The 21809-nt window shown below is 41.3% G+C and overlaps 1 protein-coding gene across 5 annotated transcripts in view; it reads right to left on the bottom strand.

Annotated features, from left to right (window-relative positions):
- ptprdb (protein tyrosine phosphatase receptor type Db) overlaps positions 1-21809 on the bottom strand; it is a 151325-nt gene that overhangs the window by 55262 nt on the left and 74254 nt on the right. For all 5 annotated transcript variants that reach the window (XM_044345563.1, XM_044345565.1, XM_044345566.1 and 2 more), the window contains one exon: positions 6483-6632. In XM_044345563.1, coding sequence (XP_044201498.1) covers positions 6483-6567 — 85 coding nt within the window. In that variant the 5' untranslated portion in view covers positions 6568-6632. The remainder of the gene's footprint in view (positions 1-6482; positions 6633-21809) is intronic.

Genomic DNA, 21809 nt, shown 5'->3' with positions numbered 1-21809 from the left:
CTCAGAGGAGAAAAGGGGATAAATGGTTATTGAACTTCCTGATCAGATTGATATGAGGTGCACACCCTTCGGACACGTTACCAGATGATCCTCGCTGTTTCTCAGTCTGTGTGTGGACATTTGTTTATGTGCATGAACAGCTTTTGTGAGTATCCATGTCTGTTTGTTGGAAGTTTTGATCACATCTGAAAAAGCTGCTCCGGATGTCACTGCAACGTGCCAAGCATCTGTGCGTGCGCCTCATATTTTCCTGTATATATACGTGCATGTGCTCATGTTGATAGTTAGGCATGTAATGAGTAATTTACAGTCCTTGCCAGGGAAAGATCCAGCTGCACAGTGTTGTACGCGGTGGTGGGCGGTTAGCTGATGACTCCCTAAATGAGAACTGAGTCAGGCTTGTCAGACAAGTTGAGGAACGAGGCCAATATTGGGGCCTGAGCCAAGGCCATGATAGTCAGCCTGGAGAGTGGGTGGGCAGCTGGCCAGAACCATAACTTAAAACACATTAACATCAAACCGACACATTAAGAGCAAATTATCAGCTGCTCTCTTTCGTCCTGGAAATGAAATTGGATTGCTGGGGCCAATAAACACAGAGAGACAGTTATCATCCTTCTGCAGCACACATACGTGTTAATTAGAAAACATTTGGCAGAATGGACTACTTCAACATTGAAAATTGAATTATACACAATTAAACACCATGACTTTTGATAAAACTTCACATTAAAGATATAATATTTCATGAAGTTTAGTTTATTGCCCATCAATCAGATCTGAGTATTGGATCATTTTTTCAATCACTGTTAATATATAATTATGGTTACTGTGTAGATTCTCTGTATGCATGTACAGTAGAGGTCTGCAGGTTCCAGCTGACATCACTGGCTTCACTTGAACAATATCATTCTAATGCTGATGCAGTTGCATAGGATAAAATGCCAATTTTATTGCCGATAGTAATGCACGTCCAATTAGCACGCCACTTACCCACCATAGCTGCTCCAGGGGTCTGGCTAGTGCCGAGTTAATCAGGGTTAATTTGTTAGAAACACAAGGGGAGGAATTAATCAAATAGGGTTTTCTTTTATACACAGGTCATCAGAAACACATGGGCTACCCACTGGGTAAACAACTTTACTGGGTCAGAGCTGGCTTCCCATAAAGATGAACAGAGGGTTTTCTCAGCGCTGGTCGTAGCGTATTACTCACAGACCACTGCTCAGCTAAGTTAGAGCTAAGCTAACGCTATCTCAGGCCTCTTCACAGACGGGTGCACCTGCTAAGCTAATGCTAAGCTAACGGCAGTCAGATCCTGTTATTCACAGATGGGCGCACAGCTATGCTAGCTGCTAATAGCCTCGCTGCTTTAGGATGGTGCTGCAGCACAAGGGGGGGGGGGATTGGTTTTCTCTCTCATCAGCACGGACCGTATGAACTGTCTTCTCTCAGTCTAATCTGTGTCACTCACGGATTGACATTAATAGATAACGATGGAGAACTTATTGGGGGAGTCCAAAGGGTCACTGTGAATTGAGTTTGTGCCCCAGCTCTACCCAGAATATGAAGAAGAGGCTGTGAGCAGTTAAAATAATAACATAACTGTGATTTGCATTTTAATGTTGTGTACATATGATTTCTGAAAATGTTTGTGACGTGACCCATTTCTGTCACCCTGTACGGAGAGATATTTGCACTGCGGTTGATGGAAATAGGTCGTCAAGCATTTAAACGAAGCTTTTTTATTTTGAAGGTTTAATGTCATATTCCGGATGAGCTCGTGCTGGAACATCATTGCTTGCGATGAATTTTAATATAATACAATGAATTATTACAGAAAATATACCATGAATTATTTAGATAATGACTGAAATCAGTTAAGTTGATAAGTGGCATGTTAATTAAAAATAAGGGAATTAAAGGACAATTTCAGCATGATTAGAGTTCTCACATTAATTACTTAACATCACTGTGGACTTTTCTGCAGCGTCACAGCAGATTTATTTTCTCTTGTTTGAAATAATCACTGTCGGGGTTAAAATGACCCTCGAGTGCACAAGTTTAACAGCAGACAAAACAATTCAGCTTTTTCAGCATTAAATTTGCTGAGTTTTGATCATACCATGACTCATCTGCTTTTAAAAACATTTTTATAAAAGCTGCATATCATGAAGTTCAAAAAAATCTAAATTCAGGTAACAATAAAGGATTTATAATAACTATAAAACAGCAGTAGCATATATAGTCCATTGAAGGTCTTTTCTAAGCTGTTGTATTTGGAGCCACATTTTAAATATCTTTGTAATTGTTATTAATTATTAATTAACAATTAATTGATTGGAAATGATCTTTAAAGAGTTGACCAGTATTCTGACCTTTGTTATACTGGAGGCCTCTTCACTCTCCAGTCCACATGAGAAATCACATAATAACCTCCATCATGGTTGTAACTGAGCAGATGTTGACATGTTGACATCAGTTAAAGGCAATAATGTCGACCAGGATCCTGAGTGAGTACCAATCAATCACAGAGACAAAACATGATCCATCCAAGAAAAGAACTTAACTCTCACTTGATTTTGTGTCACACCCTTCACTAATCCCCCCGGGAGCAGAAACCTTTGATCTCTGCGACCCTTCCTCTTCATCTCATTCCAGTGACATCCTGATGGTAACTCATCCATCAGCAACAACGACGCTCGCACGGAACCAGATACTTATCGTGATCTAATCTCTTGTCTGCTCTGAGAGCTACACATGCTTACATACATATACATATAAAACATACTCATGAGGACACACATGCACATGTGCCTCTAAACACAAACACACACGTCTTTGATACACATGTATTATAAATTCTCTTCCTTATTATGTTTAAAACAACCCATGGTGCCATAGTTTAACCAAATGGAACTTTTTTTTTCTCTCTCAGGAAATTAAATGCATCAAATATTCTGCAGAAGCTGTGCTTTGTGTGCAGGCGTGAGGCCTCTCACATGGGTACACTGAGATACAATACACTTAAACCTGAACTAAATAATAGTGAAACCACATTTTTCTAAAATGAAAATTAGCTGACAAAATCTACAATCTAGCAAAACACAAATAAAAAAACTAGGCTGATGGCGGATATACAAAAAAATGAGTCTGCAAAGTGTTGTGTGGAAGAACACATTTCTTTTTATAGACTCCTGAACTTACTGCCTGAGGCAAAGCTGAATGACACACTCACAGGTAACCCCAGAAGGCTCCTGTCTAAGCAGTTGGTGTTTGTTGCCTTGCTCAAGGGCTCCTGAGGTAAGGAAAGACACGCTGTCATCGTGGAAGATTGACCCAACCACCTCTCAGATTCCAGTTAACCTCAAGGCCATGCGAGTGTGAGCAATATGGTTGAACGTTGACAGGTCAATCAGTCACCACATGAGCCAGTTCTGTGTATCCAGTGTTGTACACAGGCCTCATATGTCATTTATGAAAAGGTCATATATTCTGAGAAAGATGCTTCTGTGTTATTTTACATGAAGCTTTGTGGAAAAAAAGGGAAATTGGAAATACGCAGCTTTTACTACACATGATGTGATGACAGTAAGAGAGCTTTCCTGTTTGGTTTCAACATGTACAGTCTGCTTACTGAAGCACTGGGTTGCACCTCAGCAATGCTTCAGAGTCTACAGTTGTAGTTCAGCTAAAATTTTTATTGTTCCTTCCAAGCAGCGAGTGGAAGGACGACAGCTTGTTGTTTTTGGGGCAAACGAGGGTCAGCAGAAACAACCCTGTTGTTGCATTGTTTCCTGTCGCCCTGAATGACACACGCAGAGATGCAGCTTCTCACACAGGGGGCGTCTCACTGCGTACATGGAGCAGTGGCCTAGTTTGCGACAGGATCAGGGCATTACTCTTAATCCACCAGATAGATGTCATATGCACGCACGCGCACACAAACGCACCGAGAAACAAAAATGGTGGTAAGAGAGAGAGAGAGAGAGAGAGAGAGAGAGAGAGAGAGAGAGAGAGAGAGAGAGAGAGAGAGAGAGAGAGAGAGAGAGAGAGCGAGAGAGAGAGAGAGAGAGAGAGAGAGAGAGGCGAGGAGGAAGAGAGGGTAAAAGAGGGAGATGTGAATTTAAAAAAGATGAAACAAAGCAAAACACGCGTTCACACACCCGAAGCTCAGCGCGCTGCTTGTATTGTTACACCAGCCCCTGTGTGCAGAGTGCACATATGGTGCAGTGTCATGCAAGGTTTCCAACTATGCACATGGGATATTGTTCCATCTGATTGCATCTTAATACCCTCAGTCCACTAGTGTGTGTGTGTGTGTGTGTGTGTGTGTGTGAGTGTAACTTGTGTATCAAGCATATATGTTGATGGTGCTTCTAAACATGAAGAACAAATGATGCTACTGCTCAGACACGGAAGAGTAAAACTCAAATGTAGCCTCTATTTTATAAAATGTTATTATGATTAAAATGTATTCCGTTCATTTTGCATTAAGTTTGAGCTAAGATAAACACAACCAGAAGCAATTTTTCAGAGTGCATTTAACGTTTCAAAACATGTGGTCATGTGACGAGCGCAAAAGACGTCAGTGTCCCAGCAGCAGCCTCTGTTTGAATTCTCAACATTCAAATCTCTGAGTCCCTACTGTTGATATTAAAAGAGGCACTGCACGTCATACACAATGAGATAAAAGAGAAAAGAACAGCCTTTCCTCCCTTTCCCCCCCTCAAGCCCTCTGTCCCTCCTTTCTCGCCAGATTACATGGATGTGCCGAGAAGAGGCAGAGAGCGAGCGAGAAAAGAGCAATGGAGGAAGTCACAGCCAATGAGATGAGGGCAGAGGAAAGAGAAAAATATAGACAGAGGAAACAAAGTACAAATCCTTTCCACCCTTGTCGCATCTGTGCTGCTCCCCTAACCCTCATTGAGGAAGTCTGGGAGCATCATCGTTTTGATGGATGACTGGGCCTTTACTGGCCGACCCTGGGACTTACACAGGGGACGAGAGGGCAGGAGGCTGAAAGGAAAACAAGAGTGGTTTGTGGATGTGTGTGCTTTCACTGTGTACTTTTAAAACATTGCAGGACCGGGAAGGCCGCCTCAAGCCTGTAGTTGTGTGGTCACACGCTTGTGTGTAGGCTACGTGTCTGTGTGTGTAATAGAGCTGATGATGATATATGTTCAGCATCATACAACCACAAGCTCGGAGCTACATTTTCCTTTCCACACTGTCCGATACTGTGCATGCTGCATGTTTTTTTCTGTTATACAATGTTCTTTTAAATGTTTTTACCATTAAATATTTACACTTATGGAGCAAAAGACAACTTCCAGATGTTAAACAGTCTGCGTGGTGAGCTTGACTAATTCTTCTTCCTTCCCATCCTTTAGTCCTCCCACCTTCTGTCTTCATATGTTTTATCCTCAGCTTCACCCCAAATCAGGCTGTTTCATCACCACTGTTATGAGATTCCAATCCTCATTGCTAATCTTCAACCTGACAAATAGACAGTGAAGTCATGCCTGTACAAGTCCCCCCCCCAAAAAAAAGGTTAATTATGGTTAATGTTATAGTGTAGAGAGATTACAGAGAACGGGGGGGAAAAGACGCAAACCAATCATAATATAAAGACTTAAGTTGGCATCTAAACATGTTAGTCAGATGACGGACCATCGTCTATCTGTGTAGGTGTGTCTTCATCTTGTGTTATGTGGTAGTTAGCCAGAAAAAACAAAAAATATGATAAACAATGTAACGGTGATCTACACGCTGTAGAGAAAGTCACACACTAGTTAAATAGCGGATAATTTGATTATTGCTCGCCACGCTCATCACTCCCATCCGAGCCAAATCTAGCAGAGCGCAGAAAATGCAAAAGCATCCAGGCAGACGGAAACAAAAGTGAGACAAGTCAGTCACTGCAGATAAAAGAAAATACATAAATATATATTGTTGACAGAAGCAGATTATCGGAGATGTGGATAATCGTTGAATCATCAATCACAGAGGTTACTTCATGTTCCATGTGAACATCACAACTAGGATACAACTCATAACCGTGATACTGGTGAGTGTATTCGCTGAAATACACGTGCAGACATATTCGCCACAGTCAGGGATCACGCCCACACACACACACACACACACGCACACACATACACAAGATAAACACAATCACACAAGCAGTGGGGAAATTATCTGATTTGCCATATGTGGTCTGTCTCTCCATGCCAAGTAATACTGGGATGGACAAAAACAGCTGGCCTTGTATCAAACCTGCTACCCAACACACACTCATACAGTCTCACACACATACACATAAACACACTCACACTCAAACACATACAGTTGGGATGTGATATCAGGTGAGGAGCAGTCATTCAAACCCTGCGTGTGTGTATTAAAGTTTCTCTTAATGCATGTTTTTGTGTGTTTGTGCAAATAAATGTATGTGCGTCGTGAGTGTGAAAAGGACTCACAGTCAGCATCAGCGAGGAAGAGGAAGCTGAGGAGGAGCAGGCCTGGACTGGCAGAGTGCATCATGGGATATGTCGACACATGCATGCTGTATCCACCGTGAGCTCACTGCCTCACTGTACAACAGGACGATAGAAACAGGCCCTCACAACCTGCAGAGAGAGAAAAGAGAAGAAAAAACAGTCATTAGAATCCTTCCAAAGTCAAAATTAAGAGAGTCTGAGACATTATAAAGTCTGTGCACACACACACACACACACACACACACACACACACACACACACACACACACACACACACACACACACACACACACGCAGACTTGAAGTGTGTGAGTTCCCTCTAGGCCTTACACTCCAGTTATGCAGCTGCCTCTCCTCTTCTCGCTTCATTAGGACCATACACTCACTGCCGGAGGTGTGTTTTGGTGTGTTCGTGTCTGTGTGTGTGTGTGCGTGTGTGAGGAGGGAGTTCACAAAGTAGTTGATGAGTTTCAACTTATGTCAGACATTTAGCATTAAAACATCAGCTGGCTTCAAGAGTTCATTTTTTAAAAATCTTCCTATTGAAGCAAAAGCCTCAATTTGTCTGCTGTAGTTTTTACCCGTTATACAATCTACAAAGCAGACGGCACTTCAATACCGGATTTCTTCCCAATGTGCGTCAAAACTGCATGATTTCAGATTGATGAAAAGGAACGAAGGGCTTTAAGATGGAGAGGTTGATGGATGGGGCGAGGGACTGATGGATGATGGGGAGATTAAAGAGGGAGGAGACTGACTGGTGTTATCTGCTGGCTATGTTGCACACAGTGTTGGATCAACATACAGCTCAATGTCTCTATCCTTTCATCCTTAGCTCGCTTCCTTCCTTCAACTCTCTTCGTCTCTCTCTCCTCTTTTACTTTCTTTTTGTAGTTTTCTGTTTCTTTGACTCCCCTTTTCCCTCCCTTCTCGTTCATCTTGTCTTTTACTATTACGCTTTCGTTCTCCTTTCGTTCAGTCAGATGTTTCGCCTTTTTACTCTCTCCCTCTCTCTCTCTCTCTCTCTCTCTCTCTCCATCCATCTGTCTGTCTGTCTGTCTCTCTACCATCTGTAGTGCCTGGTGTGGGTGTCTGGCATTAGAAGAGACAGGCGTCAGTCTGTGTGTCAGAAATCTCACAGCTCAAATCACATGACACAATGAGACATGGCAGATCACTGCTGCTGTCCAGACACTGACAGTGTTGAGTGAGAGACGCTCGAAGTGAGCGGAGGCGAACAGGAGAGAGAGAGAGAGAGAGAGAGAGGCTGTTTAGATATGTAATGTGCATTTTTGCTTGAATGAATGTGTAGGCCTGCGCTGTATGTGCATGCATACAGGCTAGTTCATGCGTACGTTGATGCCTCTGTGTGTGCATGCATGCGTACGTCTGTATATTAAGACAGACTTTGCCTGCACTGAATTGCTCGCCCATGAGTGTGTGTGTGTGTGTGTGTGTGTGTGTGTGTGTGTGTGTGTGTGTGTGTGCATGCAGACGTGACACACAGTTGCATGCATACATGTACATGTCTATTTTTGCCTCTGTGCACCCTGCATGTCGTCTAATTTCTACATGTATGTGTGTGTGTGTATGTGCATGTGTTTGTGGGCTCTTCAAAACTGGACAGAGCCATCATCATCATCATCATCATCATCATCATCATCAGCAGCAGCAGCAGCAGCAGCAGCAGCAGCAGCAGCAGCAGTCTTAATCCCCTCCACTCCTGAACAAACCATCTGATTAAAAAAAGACAAGGGGCGGGGGCGGGGGTGGGGGTAGAAGAACGCTGGAACCCAGAGCTCTTAGCATCCCTGCAGCCAAGGCAGCAAACAACTAAACCCACACTGGATTTTCCACTTGGTTTGGTCTGAAACAATTGCTTTGGGATAACCTAGATCTCTCCCACCACAAATTGAGTCCTCTGCAATGTGATTTACACTACTACAGTAGATAAGTGCACAAACTCCAGTATCTACTGGATCTACTCAAAACACAGAGCAATAACAGATTTCAGTTTTTTGTTTGATTTTTATTCAGTTTTGGATATTTGAGCTCAATTCCAGGTTTAAGTTTAATTAGTTTTTTTGTTGTTCAGAGTAATTTTACTTTGGTTTTTCATTCTTTGTTGACTAAAGCTTTTCTTTTTCAACCAATAGATTTTTGTTTAAGCACTCCTTTTAGTTAACAATATCAACATTGATGCAACCTTTACATACTGTATTTATACGGGATAATTACTGGCACCGTTTAAAATGCATGCCGCTAATACACTCTATTCTCACTAGAGCTTTCATGTGGATATTTGTCTAATTAAACCCACATTTTTGCTGCAAAATGAATACAAACATTAAAAGGTAAACGGCTGATAAAGGAGGGCATCAGTTTTGTGTTGTGTGCGTGTGCAGGTGTATGCGCGTGCTTGTGTTGCGTGTGGCAACTAATCACTTCGAATGATTCAATGTCACTGGAAAAGCCTGCATTATTTAGTATCTCACTTCACAGCATGTCACGTTAATTAAAGAGCTAAGATAACAGGGAGAGAGAGGAGGGAGAGGAAAAAGAGAGAGAGAGAGAGATGAGAAAAAGGAGCATGGAAGGAGAAGGAAATAAAAGGTAAACAGAGCTACTAAACGGAGAAGGAAAGAGACATGGGATGTAAAGGAGACAGAAAGGAGATAACCTGAGCCACACATACAAACACACATATGCAGCCAGGTAGTCACCAGATTGTTGTCGCTAGTATTACCGAGGGCCTAACAGAAAGCCTCCCTCGGTGCCGGAGCTTCTGCTGCTGCTGTGGATTACAGTCGGCTCTCAGCTATTCACTTACATTAGTCTCTATCACTCAATTATATAGTGTCTGTCTGGCCGAGCCTGCAGCCATCAGTCACACTTATCTGTGGGATAGCTTCTGACAGAACAAAGACTGACTCAAAAGACTGATAGACAGGCTTGTGTTTTTTTCACAGGACAGACAGGAGGACGCATGTGGAGAAGGGAAGGAAAGAGAAGTTGAGGAAGAGTAGGAGAGGAAGAGGAGGAAGAGGAGGAAATGAGAGAGAGGGAAATGGTGTAACAGAGTTTGTAATAACTGTTGGAAAAATGTGTTAACTTGTCAAAATGTAATATGATGTTCCTCCGAATGCTTTAAGAAAATGTAATAAATCTAATACTTCATGTAAGACTGTAATACTTTAATCATTATAAATAGAAAATGGGTTTAAATATTTTGAAAAAGCTGTAACCATAATACTTAAAAACTGCCAGTTACATAAACATCAGAAAAAAACCCCAATTAACGATAAGTTGCTGTTACATTAGCTGGATGTTTATTGGATTAACAGTGTTGATCTATGTTTGCCTCATTTCGATGGTCATTTTATAACATTTTGTCACATTTTGTTGTAGTTTTTCTATTAGTTGCTGAAGAGAAAACAGTTTATTAAGTGAGGCTGGAAAGTCGTGAGACGGGGGAAGCAAAAGTGGACAAAAAAGAAAATTAAAAGACAGAATGAGATCTAAAAATGGAAAGAAAAGAAGAAGTGAGTGTGGGCGGGTGATGAGAGACGGACGGGGCAGACGAGATGGTGAAGGCATCGTTCAGCTGGAAGGGACGCTGAGAAAGATAGAGACAAAGACAAAAGACAGATCCTGAAAAGCATAGCTTAAGGCGAACCGTGTGCCATGGAAAAGAACACTGATAATCCTAATTTGATTTGATATTCCCAAAGCTGAGCCACCAAATGCAATTACGCTTAACTTATTCTATTTGTCCTGTTGAAATAGGCAGACTGACAGAAACGTCAATGTAGAGACAATTTGTGTTTGTTGCATCATCGTGTTGGACGAAAAACCAGATTCAAGGCTAAGAAGAAAAAACAAGATACTCCTCCTTTCCATGAGGTCACACAAACGTGTTAGCAGTTTTAGACATTATATTTAGATGATCATGTTTGTTTTGATTCATTTGGACTCGTGTGAAAGCTTTCAGTCAAACTCTGGTGCCAACTAATCTACTTCCAAGCAGACTCTGGTGAGGATCTTTAAATCCATCTACTGATGGTGAGCTGTCCTCTCACCATATTACTATCCCCTTTCTAGCTTTTGGTCACTACTCATGATAAACTCCAGAGCAGATAAAACGATGCAGGATGACTTGCTGTCAGTCACTACAGTTTTCTTTCCTCCATGTGGATCCATGCAGCACTGACGATGAAGGACGATAGTCACGAAAACTGTCCAATCAGTGATCAGTCAGCTGCCAGTAATAAGCCATTGTGAACATGAACCCGAGCAGGCATGAAAGTGACCTCAGTCTCATTTTGGTCTCACAGTATTTTACTCTCAAAGCTTTAGATCTCAAGAGCTTAAGATTTTATTTTTGACCTGTTGAGTCCATCATGTTTCATCATGTTTCATTTGTGAATGTGTTCTAATATGCAAAATGAGTAAAACTGTGTCACTTAAAGAATTTAAATTCTGGTCTCCGTCTTTGTTCAATTGAGGTGATCTTGACTACAACAAATGTTTTGTTTATCTAACAACTCCTTAAACTGATACTAGTTGAGCTACCAAAAAAGAAGAAGACGCCGCCGTGTCACTCACAGAAGAGTCTGCAAACATTCAAGCGTGCTCATAGCGGATAGATAAGGAGCAGTATGTAAATAAGATGTGCAAAAATGCCAGCAAAATATAACAGTCTCTCTCATAGCACAACAAACAAAACATAGCTGGAAATGGCTTGAAGGGAGAGTGTTTGTTTGATGTATATGACTACTGAGCATGTGTGCACACATGCACTCGCACACATGCTGATTACCAGTGATCCGTCGTCTCCCCTGCCACACACAAACAGACTCAAACAGACTTCAGAAGTAACCCCTGAGCATGTTTTCAAGAGAAACGTTGATCTTTAAAGGAACACAACCCAGTGTCAGTGTCTGTGGGGACAGCAGTTGATGACATCACATTGTGACAGAGGTTTTAATTGCCTCTGCACTGGGTGACTCACCTACATTTGGCACCCAGGAGCAACTACTGTATGCACTGTACTCTGATGTGTGTGTGTGTGTGTGTTAGCATGAAAGAGACACAAGGCAAGGGAGCGAGTGCTACAGTAAACCACCTCTTTAACCTCTGCAAAGAAGCTGGTATTGCATGGATGGAAAGAGACACATATAATAGATTACAAACCTTCATATGTATGCATGTTAGTATGCAACAATTTTGCATCTACCAATTACATTTTGGAGGAAACTTTTCACCACCTGGGTGAAGTGTTTTTTACAACCTACACTGCCAGAGTTTACTCATGAGCTAATCCTATTCGGTTCACACATGCCAAGTTAAGATACCGGTTGCGGTTAGGAAGCTAACGCAGCTTGTTTAAAGTCCCCCCCACACTCAAAAATGTGTTTTTCTTCTTGTTCCTTCAGTTGGATGTTTGAGCTTCACTGTGCAGAATGATAGATGTGCAGAGTTTGACAGTGGAAGGCTGTTTTCACAATTATCTGCTGAAGGGGAAATAGTTTCTCTGTCACCTTAAATCTGAGTTCAAAGCAAATACATATGAGCACGATTTGTGACATCACAACTAGTTCAGAGCCGACTGTGGTCTTGATTGATTGGTTGATTTTTTTTATGTTTTTATATCAGAAACAAAAAATAAAAATCCAAAGGATAACATTTTAAAGTGAAAACACTTATTTCCAACATGGTCCCCAGACGTTAAAATACAAAAACACATGAAGAAGAACAAGACATCCGACATAAAAACCAAGAAAAACAATCAAGAAGTCCAAGAACACATCATCACAATTTAAGACAATTATTGCGGTCCAGTATACAACTTACACAGAGTGATGTGGAAACTTGAAACCTCCACTGCACATAAACTGAGGATCGTGTTTTCAGTGGGAGTAGTGTGAGACATCTCGTGTCCAGAAACATATTTATGGAGAAGGAGTGGATGTAAGTTTAAGAATCTTTAACAAGGTACTGGAACTTTTTTGTTCAAAAACCATGTCTGCCATTAATTAGTATTCAAAGCAGAGTATTTTTATTTGTCTTACAATACGTCTGGAAGGATCTTTAAGGTTAGTGAAAGATCCAGTTTGTGGATAGAGATATGGAGTTGTAACTTGGACTCAAGTCTGGACTGGAGACTTGAATTAGACAGAACTTCTGTTAGATTTGACTTATTTATGACTCGACTCCCGAACGATTTTTACTTGACTTGTAAGCAAAAATTGTCGAATTCTACTCTACAGAAATCTTGAAACAATAAAATATAAATGAGCCAGAGAATCCTTGCATAGCACACCTTGAATATTTCATTATTATGCATTGAAAGAGTTTCTTTAAACTATATAAAACACTGTAAATTCAGCTTCAAATAATAATCATTGTAATCATTTTTATTTATAAGCACACTTTTTAAAACACACAGTTACAAAGTGCTTCAGATATAGGATAAAATACACACACACACAAACACACACACACACACACATACATACATACACACACACAAAAACAAGTATACATACACACACACATACACACACATACACATACATACACACACACATGCATATGCATGATACATAGACAAGAAGTGAAGCACATGACCAAAATAAACAAAACTAAAAGCAAAGAGAGAGTATTTATAAGAAGGCTAACCTATAGAAATGAGTTTTCAGCAGCCACTTAAAACAAACCACAGATTCAGCAGGTTTCATGTAACGGCTGTTCCAAAGTTTAGGAGCCACAACCGCAAACGCATGGTCACTTCTGGATTTAAAAAACGGAGCGAGGAACAGATAAAAGGCCTTCATCAGATGATCAGAGTGGCCAACAGCTAGAATAGGGGCTCAACAACTCTGCTATACTGTAAATGCAGGTGCCGGGTCATGCAAGGCCTTGTACATCATTAGTAAAATTTTGAGGTAAATTCTGCTTTTTACTGGAAGCCAACGAAGGGAAACAAGAATTGGGCTGATGTGGGACTGATGACTAGTTTTTGTTCACAGCCTAGCCGCTGCATTTTGCACCAACTGAAGACGAGCTGGAGAGGACGAGTAATGCAAGTAAAGAGGGAGTTACAGTAGTCTAAGCTAGAAAAGATTAAGGTATGCACTAGAAGTTCCAGGGTTTTGGCTCATAGCATGGGTTTGATTTTTGCAATATTTCTCAACTGAAAGAAACAAGACTGAATCAGCTTAGTAACGTGAGGTTCAAAGTTCAAATGTTGGTCAAAAAGGATACCAAGACTCTTAGAGGCGGTCTTGATGTTTTGCTAGTGAGGGGGCCAATATAGTGACTGGCCTCCTTGGTAAAACAATCAGGCCAATCACAAACACCTCAGATTTATCAGAATTGAGATGCAGGAAATTTTGAGATATCCAATTCACACCAGAAGCTAGTCAGTCATGAAGGGCGGTAAAGTTATTGAGGTTATTTGGTTTATCCAAGACGTAAAGCTGCGTATCATCAGCATAGCAACGGTAAAAGATACCAGTTGAGGAGTGAAGCAGATGGCCATCAGGTAGCATATATAATGAAAACAGAATAATTTCAAGGATCAACACTTGTGGGACCTCACATAGGACAGGAGCTGAGGAAGACACATCATTTTAATGTGAACATTGAAGTGTCTGTCAGACAAGTATGAAGAAAAACATTTGAGTGCAGCACCAGAGATACCAACCCACTTCAGTAGTCTATCACATCATCAAGTGGCTTGATCAGTTTTGTCAAAGGCCGCAGATAAATCAAGTAAAACTGAAATGGAATATTTACCTTCATCTGCACAAATAAGAATGTCTTTAGTTATTTTAAGCAGTACTGTTTCAGTTTTATGTTCTCAACGGAAGTCAGATTGAAATTTAACAAGGCTACTGAGTCCCTCACGTCGTTGGAGAAGCTGGTGATCAACAGCTTTTTCAAGAATTTTAGAAATGATGGGAAGTGGAAATGGGCCTGTAGTTAACTAAGGAGAGGGAAGACACTGGCTCTCCTGAAATAGTCAGGTAGGAGAGAGATTGATTGACAATAGGAAGAAGGCAGGGGGCAATGACTGTCAGGACCTCTTTAAGAAATTTAGCTGGAATTATGTCTGCAGTGCAGGTCAATGGACGCATATAAGAAACTATACAAGAGCTCTTGCATGGAAATAGGGTTGAACTCAGGCAGCAGAACAGGGCCGGTAACTCGATCAGAGTGATAAACTCTACGGTTGAAATTTGATCTGAGTCCACTGATCTGGTCAAGAAAGACATTTATAAACGTCTCACAGTCATCAGAGGAGGTGACAAGAAATCCAGAATGAGCAGGATTCACAAGCTGATTAATAGTATAACGAAAAACCGAGAGTCATTGTTGGGGCCAGTCTGATCTTATTTGGAGCAACGGTATCAAGAGCTAAAGAGCTCAATTCAGTAAACCAGTTAACAGAGTTATTAATATTGGAAAACTTAGGAATCAGAGAAGAGAGCTGAAAATCTAACTGCAGAGTGCTCATTAAAGATGCGAGACTGTATAGTTTGTTTCTGTCAACACTGACTGTAGAACCAAATCACAAATTACACGTTTGTGATGAGAAACTAAGCCAGACATATGCAGGGAGTTCAGAGTCAGACCAAGCGGAAAAACAAGCTCAAGGGTGTGCCCACAGTTATGTGTGAGGCCAGAAACATGTACAAGGTTAAATGATTCTGCAGTGTTTAGAAATTCTGTGGTTACGGAATTAAATGGATCATCTATGTGAATATTAAAATCACCAACAGTGACGATCTTTTCAAATTTGAGAACAACAGATGAAAGCAGATTGGAGAAAGCAATAGATCCAATCAGTAGATAACCACACAACACACTGGGATGTCATTCTAAAATTTAAGTTATTAGTTCGAACTATGAGAAGATCCAGAAGCACCACAGTTGAGGTGATTCTTATAAACCAGTGCGATGCCTCCACCTCGACCTGTGGAACTTGGGGCATCAGAAAGTTATAGTTAGGTGAGCAGAGCTCCACCAGGGGGCAGCAGTCCCCTGATTGGAGTCAAGTCTCAGTAAGACATAAGATATCTAAATTTTGTGAGAGGTAACAAAGGCACTAAGAATAAAAGAGTTTTTTGACTGTGATTGGGTTTTGAAAAGGTAAAAGACAACTGGAGAAACGGACTTTGGAGGTTGAGGCTTGCAAGAGAAAGTAATCAAGTTCTTAAGCCTGGCAGCAGAATGATGGTGAACAAAGCATTTCTTTTGTCTGTTCCTACTAATCACAGGGACTGAGAAAAAGGAGGTAACATTAAAAGATATGTCTGGGGAACTAGGCTTGTGATCGCTCAAACTAACAGATCTGGAGTTAGAAGGGTTAACAAGAACATGAGAGGTGAAACTCACGGGGCCTCAGGTTGTATAACTTTTGTAGTTTTTTGATTCTACTTTGGGTGCAGAGTCAGCTCAATGTTTGTGGACAAAAGGTGGGATCCTGTGCGGTTTGGGTGCAGACCATCATGTTTAAATGGTTTTTACTGGTTGAGTAAGGAATTATAATAAGGAAAAATTGTCAACAAAGGGAATGCCCCTTCCCAGGCAGTAGCCCTTCAACCAAACATGGAGTTGATGAACCTGGCCAAAGCAGGAAGTGGGGAGTGGGCCGGAGATGACACACTGTTCACCAGAGTCTAACACTCAGTCAATGAATCTGACAAAATCCACTCTGAGTTTCTCAGACTGTTGAAGTTTGGTGTCATTAATTCTGGCATGAATAACAACAGCGGAGTCTCGTCTACCAGCAAGTTGCTGAAGGAGCTGTAAGGCAGCCATGTTGATGTCCTGGATGCAGCCACCTGGGTAGCAAAACGTTTGCATTTTGGAAACCACCATGTGCCAGATCATGGACGAGCCGATTACCAGAGCAGAAAGAGAGACAGGTGGCCATCAGCAATGACACCCTGGCTGGACTGCCTTAAAGGCAGGAAAGGGCAGGAGGGGATAAGTGCAGGTCAGTGAAGCCAAGACATAAAAGACTCAAATCTTTGCAATTTGCTGATGCAAACTTGTGATTTAGCCTTCCTCTAAATGACATTACCTGAGTTTGACTTGCACCAAAACACCTATAAATAACTGTGATCAATGTCACACTCTTGCAATCCCACTGAATGTAATCCAGCCAGCATTATGTCTCGCTTATAACACAACAGATACATGTTAAATACTCACATATGAACCGAATTTATTAGAAACTGTGTTACTGCACCATTTGCTTGACGAGATTCTAGTGATGCCTTATCTCCCCTTACATAGCTGTGAGAACAAATGACCAAAGTAGTTTTCACTGGGAGACGAAGCCCCCAAAACTCTGAGAAGTCATTTGAGTCGGCTTTCCGGACAGTGGCAGAAACAAGAAATCAATAAGACAAACTGAGAGGAGAGGAAGGGAAAATGTGATTGATTGAGATGAGGATTTAGGTTGTCTGGCTGTACTCGACTTATCACTTCTTCTGCTTCCCCAAACACTCTGTCTGCCCTCCCTCCCTCCCTGCACACTTCCTTTCTACCTTCTTTTATTCCTCCAGCCTGACCGTCCTTTCTCCATCTCCTTCCATTTTTTTCTTACTCCACTCTCCTCTCACCAACCCCATCCTCTTCCTATCACTTTCTGTTTTGCTGTCTCTCTATCTCCAAAGGCCCACACAAACTATTATTTATCTTCAGTACTTTCTCATTCTTCAGTTGTGTGAGTCTTGGTCTCACAAATATCTCCCTTCTCCCTGAGAAAAGCAGGGCACTGGAATGTCAAACAAGCACACTATTTCTGATTCCTTTGTATCCAAAATAGGAATTCCATGAATCGTGTGCACCACAGCTTCTCATTTTAAATTCCTTCCATTTCCATTCTCAATACATTTTTTTAAAAAAAATTTCTATTTCAAAGTTCATTTTGCAGGCATTACTCTCTTCTCTCTCTGTCCTATTCCCTTAATGTTTGAATGCAAGCCTTTCCCAAAAAGAAGCTCGGTCCTTTTCAGCTGCTCTTTGCATGAAAGCAGTCTGGTCCCAACACATGAAAGATGAAAATCCACATTGTTACGACATTGTTGAATAATGGCCAGACCTTGACGACGGCAGAATCTGTGAGCCTGCCTCGACGGATAATGTTGAATCAACATTTATATATCACAGTAAACATTGTTTCTGTTGATGTAACAGATGAGAAAAACCCAAAGACAACGCATTTGCATCCGTTTATTCCAGCAGCAGTAAAGCTGATAAATACTCTGTTTCCTTTCTTGGCCCCAGCAGACACAAACACAACGATACATCCTACCAGCTCCACTCACTGCTTGTGGACTGTTGCCTTGAGGCAGGTAATTTGATCGCATCAATAGCCGTCAGAGCGCAGCGCCACAGCGCCTACACTCTCTGACTGTCCATCACACAAAAAGTACAAATACCTCCCACTACTACTTTCCATCTGTCACCGTTCATTTCACCTCTCTGTCTGACATTTTATGACAGAGTATCTGAAGTGTTTAAAACACACCTGGACGTGTTTAGTGTCTCTATTAGCAGGGCAGGATTACATCAGCCTTTAGCCAGTGGGTGGTTCCAGTTTTCCCATTATGATGATAAAGTGTCCCAAATAACACAGCTGAAGAGCAGGCTGAAAAAAAGTGAAAACTGTGCACTAAGCAAAGTGCTGAACGTGGCCAATCGAAGGGTTAAGCCAGCTGTGACTAACAGGCCCACACTGGGCCTCTATTGGACCATCTCTGGCAGCCATCCATGCTATCGAGAGAGAGAGAGGTAGACTGAGAGGAGTGGAGTGAAGTTGAGTGGATTAGAAAGAGGTGGGGGGATGACAACATGTAATTACCTATTTACCCAGCCTTTAGTGGAAACCTCATCGAAGACTAATTGAGCGGTGCATTAGAGCTCAGCAGGACTACAGAGGAAGAGATGGAGGAAGAAAGTGAGAGAAAGATGAGAGATGAGCACCAGCTGGGGGGCAAGACGCTTCAAAAATGGTGAAGTAAGAAAGAATGGATGAGAGGAAGGAATGTAATGTAATAATGTCATTTGGTCAAGTGCACGGCGATGTCACTGCGTAACCGGAGCTCTTACATAAACTATTTAAGTAAAAGAAGCAAAACCACAGTGGAAAAGTACGCAAACATGTTTAAGTAAGAGAAAAAGTCCCACTTCATCAAATTCTACTTAAAAGTAAATAAGCATCAGCAGCTAAATGTAGAGTAGAAATGCTCAGCTGATTAAGAAATCTGTTGGACAGAAAAATTTCAAGACTTTTTGATGTTTCCAGTCCCTTAAATCTGATCATTTGCTGCTTTTCCTCCCTCTAATAGTAAGCTGAATATCTTTTGGTTTTGGATTGTTGGTCAGACAAAAAAATCTATTTGAAGATGTGGCCTCTGGGGAACTGTGATGGACATCTGACACTATTTTACTCACCACATGATTCATTTCATCAAGAAAATAATCGGCACATTTATCAATAAAGAAAATAACTGGATCAATTTTCCCTTTCAGCTAAATGTTAACATTTAAACAGCATTTTTAATTTCTATGTGGTTTCAGTGACTACTGTAGGTCCGTCTGTTGGGCAATTTAAACAATAGTGATACATTATATTTTATTAACTTATTTTATGCTTTGCTAGTAAAATCTTTATGCAAAGTACTTTAACTTGCACCTACAGCCATCAGATAAAGATAACGGAATAAAAACTACAGTATCTCCCTTTCTAATGTAGTGCAGTGACAATATAAAGTCTCGTAAATGGAAATATTTGAGTATAAATACTTCAAAAAGCAGCGATGTACAACACGAGTAAATGTAGTTACTTGTCCATGTGTGAGTGTGAATGTGCGTGTGAGTGTGTGCATATGTTTTTGTGTTTCTCATTGTGGCCATGATACGCCCTGCCTCCAGCGGCATACAGTAGAGAGCCTTTAGTGCTGGGGGGAAAGTGGCACATCGGAGGCAGTCATCTCTGTAATGTGTTTTAGTACATGGATGGATGGAGGGAAGGATGGATAGATGGATGGATGAGCCTGCAGTATGCTTACGGTGTGACTGCTGTGGCCCTGTGACATGCTACACCTACTGTACAGTAGGCTACCGGGGCTGCTGACACACACACACATACACACATATCTTCTGATCTCGCTGGCTGGGTGACCTCCACGAGCAGGTGGAATACAGCAGTAATAATTTACAGGCCTTGAGCGGCTCTCACGTCAAATAAAATATGGATTTCCTTCAGCCCAGAAGCGGGCTAACCCTTCAATAACTGGACCTTTTATCCACATGCTGCTCCAGTTATAACCCATCTCCCACATCCTCTTCCTTTATATACTATCTAAACTGAGTGTTCAATAGGTTGCGGTTCTTAAGTGTGAAATAGGCAGTCCTTTACCTTCCACTCCTTGCCCTGTTAAGAATGCACTTCTAGCACTCTAAGGCATTCACCTGTGGTCTTATGCTTGAGGTGAGCAAGCAGACATTCACAGAAACTGCTACACACCAGTGTTGGGTTACATTGCTTTTAAAAATAACACATGACGTTATAACATTACTGCCATTAAAAGGTAACTTGTTATGTAACAATGTACTTCTGTGTTACCAAAAATGAAAAACCCCTTTACAATTCCTTGTGCATGTTGGTCATATATATTATGGTGATCAGTACGGAAGGAGAGACAGGAAGTAGTTCTCAACAATATCAACCCTTCAGAAACAGTAACGAACACAGCTGTGGTCAAGAAATGTAACATCCAACTCACTCAGGGTTCAAACTATAAACCAGCACAGAAATGATAATTACCAACATAAACCACCATGTTCTGAACAGACACATCACAAACACTAACAAAAAGGAACATAAAACAGCAAACTTAACAAACTACCCCGTCCGGCACTAGGCATGATGGGAAATGATGGCTGTCGCTACATTACGATCGGCTGCATTAACAGAAAACGCTTCAGGGATTTTCTTTTATTGTGGCAACAAAAGAAACAGATCCGGTAATTAGTGACAGCCTTCATTTCCCATCATGCCTAGTGCTGGACTGAGTAGTTTGTTGAGTTTGCTTATGTTTTATTAGTGTTTGTAATGTGCTGCTTTATAGTTTGAACCATGAGTGAGGTGACTGTTACATTTCTTGACCACAGCTGTATTTTGAGTTCCTGTTCTCTGAGTTGTATGTTAATAACAGGGTGACGTTACTGAGATCCCTTCTTGTCTCTCATTCCACACAACTCGCCACAATAAAGTCATGTAAATAATGGATGTTTATTTGAAAAAGTAACTGATTACTTGAATTTCAAAACGAATGTGTTACATTACTCGTTACAACGAAAAAGTAACCTTAGTAATCTAACGCGTTACTTTGCAACTCGTTAGCCCAACGCTGCCACACACACATCCAACGCACCACAATGACTGAGTGAACCTCCTGTTTTATATAAAGGAGGAAGAGGAGGAGGAGGAGGAGGAGGAGGAGGAGGAGGAGGAGGAGGAGGAGGAGGAGGAGGAGGCGGCAGAGGAACCACGCAGTAGTTCACCAACCCTGCTTCATGCATTCATTGAATTCCACTGTGCACCACAAGTCAAGAGATGGCCTTCCTATTGTGAAAGAAAAAAACACTTTCCTCTCCAGTGAGCATCAGAGTGACTACTGACTTATACCAGATGAAGAATAGCTCTATATGAATGTACGGAGTCACACTTATTCCATGACTAACTCAAGGTGATTTCATGTTGCCTGGACAAATGAAAGCAACGCTTTAACTCTCCTTTTCATCTGTTCAGATACAAACTCAGAGAAAACCCGGAGGAAGATCAAAATCTATTGATATCTGGCAACAGTGAGAAACATTTATAACAGCACAGAAATAGAGACAGAGAAAATATAAAGTCAACGAAAGCATAAAGGATGTAAAGTAACCAGTGTTACAATAACACCACCCTGAAGGTCAAAGGGGAGGCGATGGACAATCGAGTCCAAAAATACATTTCTTGATCATTCTTCTCCGATGTCATGTTACCACGGCTGAGAGAGAAGGATGGGGTTACAAAACCTTTTCCCTCAGATTGATTATTGCTCCCAGCGGAGGAGTGGGAGTACATGAGTACGACTCAAAATAACATGCAGGGAAATGCAAAGATGTGGACGCTCAACAGGGATTTTTAAATGACTGTGATGTTTCTTGCTGTGCATGGCAACATACTGAAAAGTCCTTGCCAACTCTATAATCAACCATAACTATTACAATTAGGGA

Source organism: Thunnus albacares, chromosome 3 (genome assembly GCF_914725855.1).
Source record: "Thunnus albacares chromosome 3, fThuAlb1.1, whole genome shotgun sequence".
In the NCBI taxonomy this organism is placed as follows: Eukaryota; Metazoa; Chordata; class Actinopteri; order Scombriformes; family Scombridae; genus Thunnus; species Thunnus albacares.
Note: the sequence above shows the minus strand (reverse complement) of the source record. Positions and strands in the feature narration are given on the sequence as shown.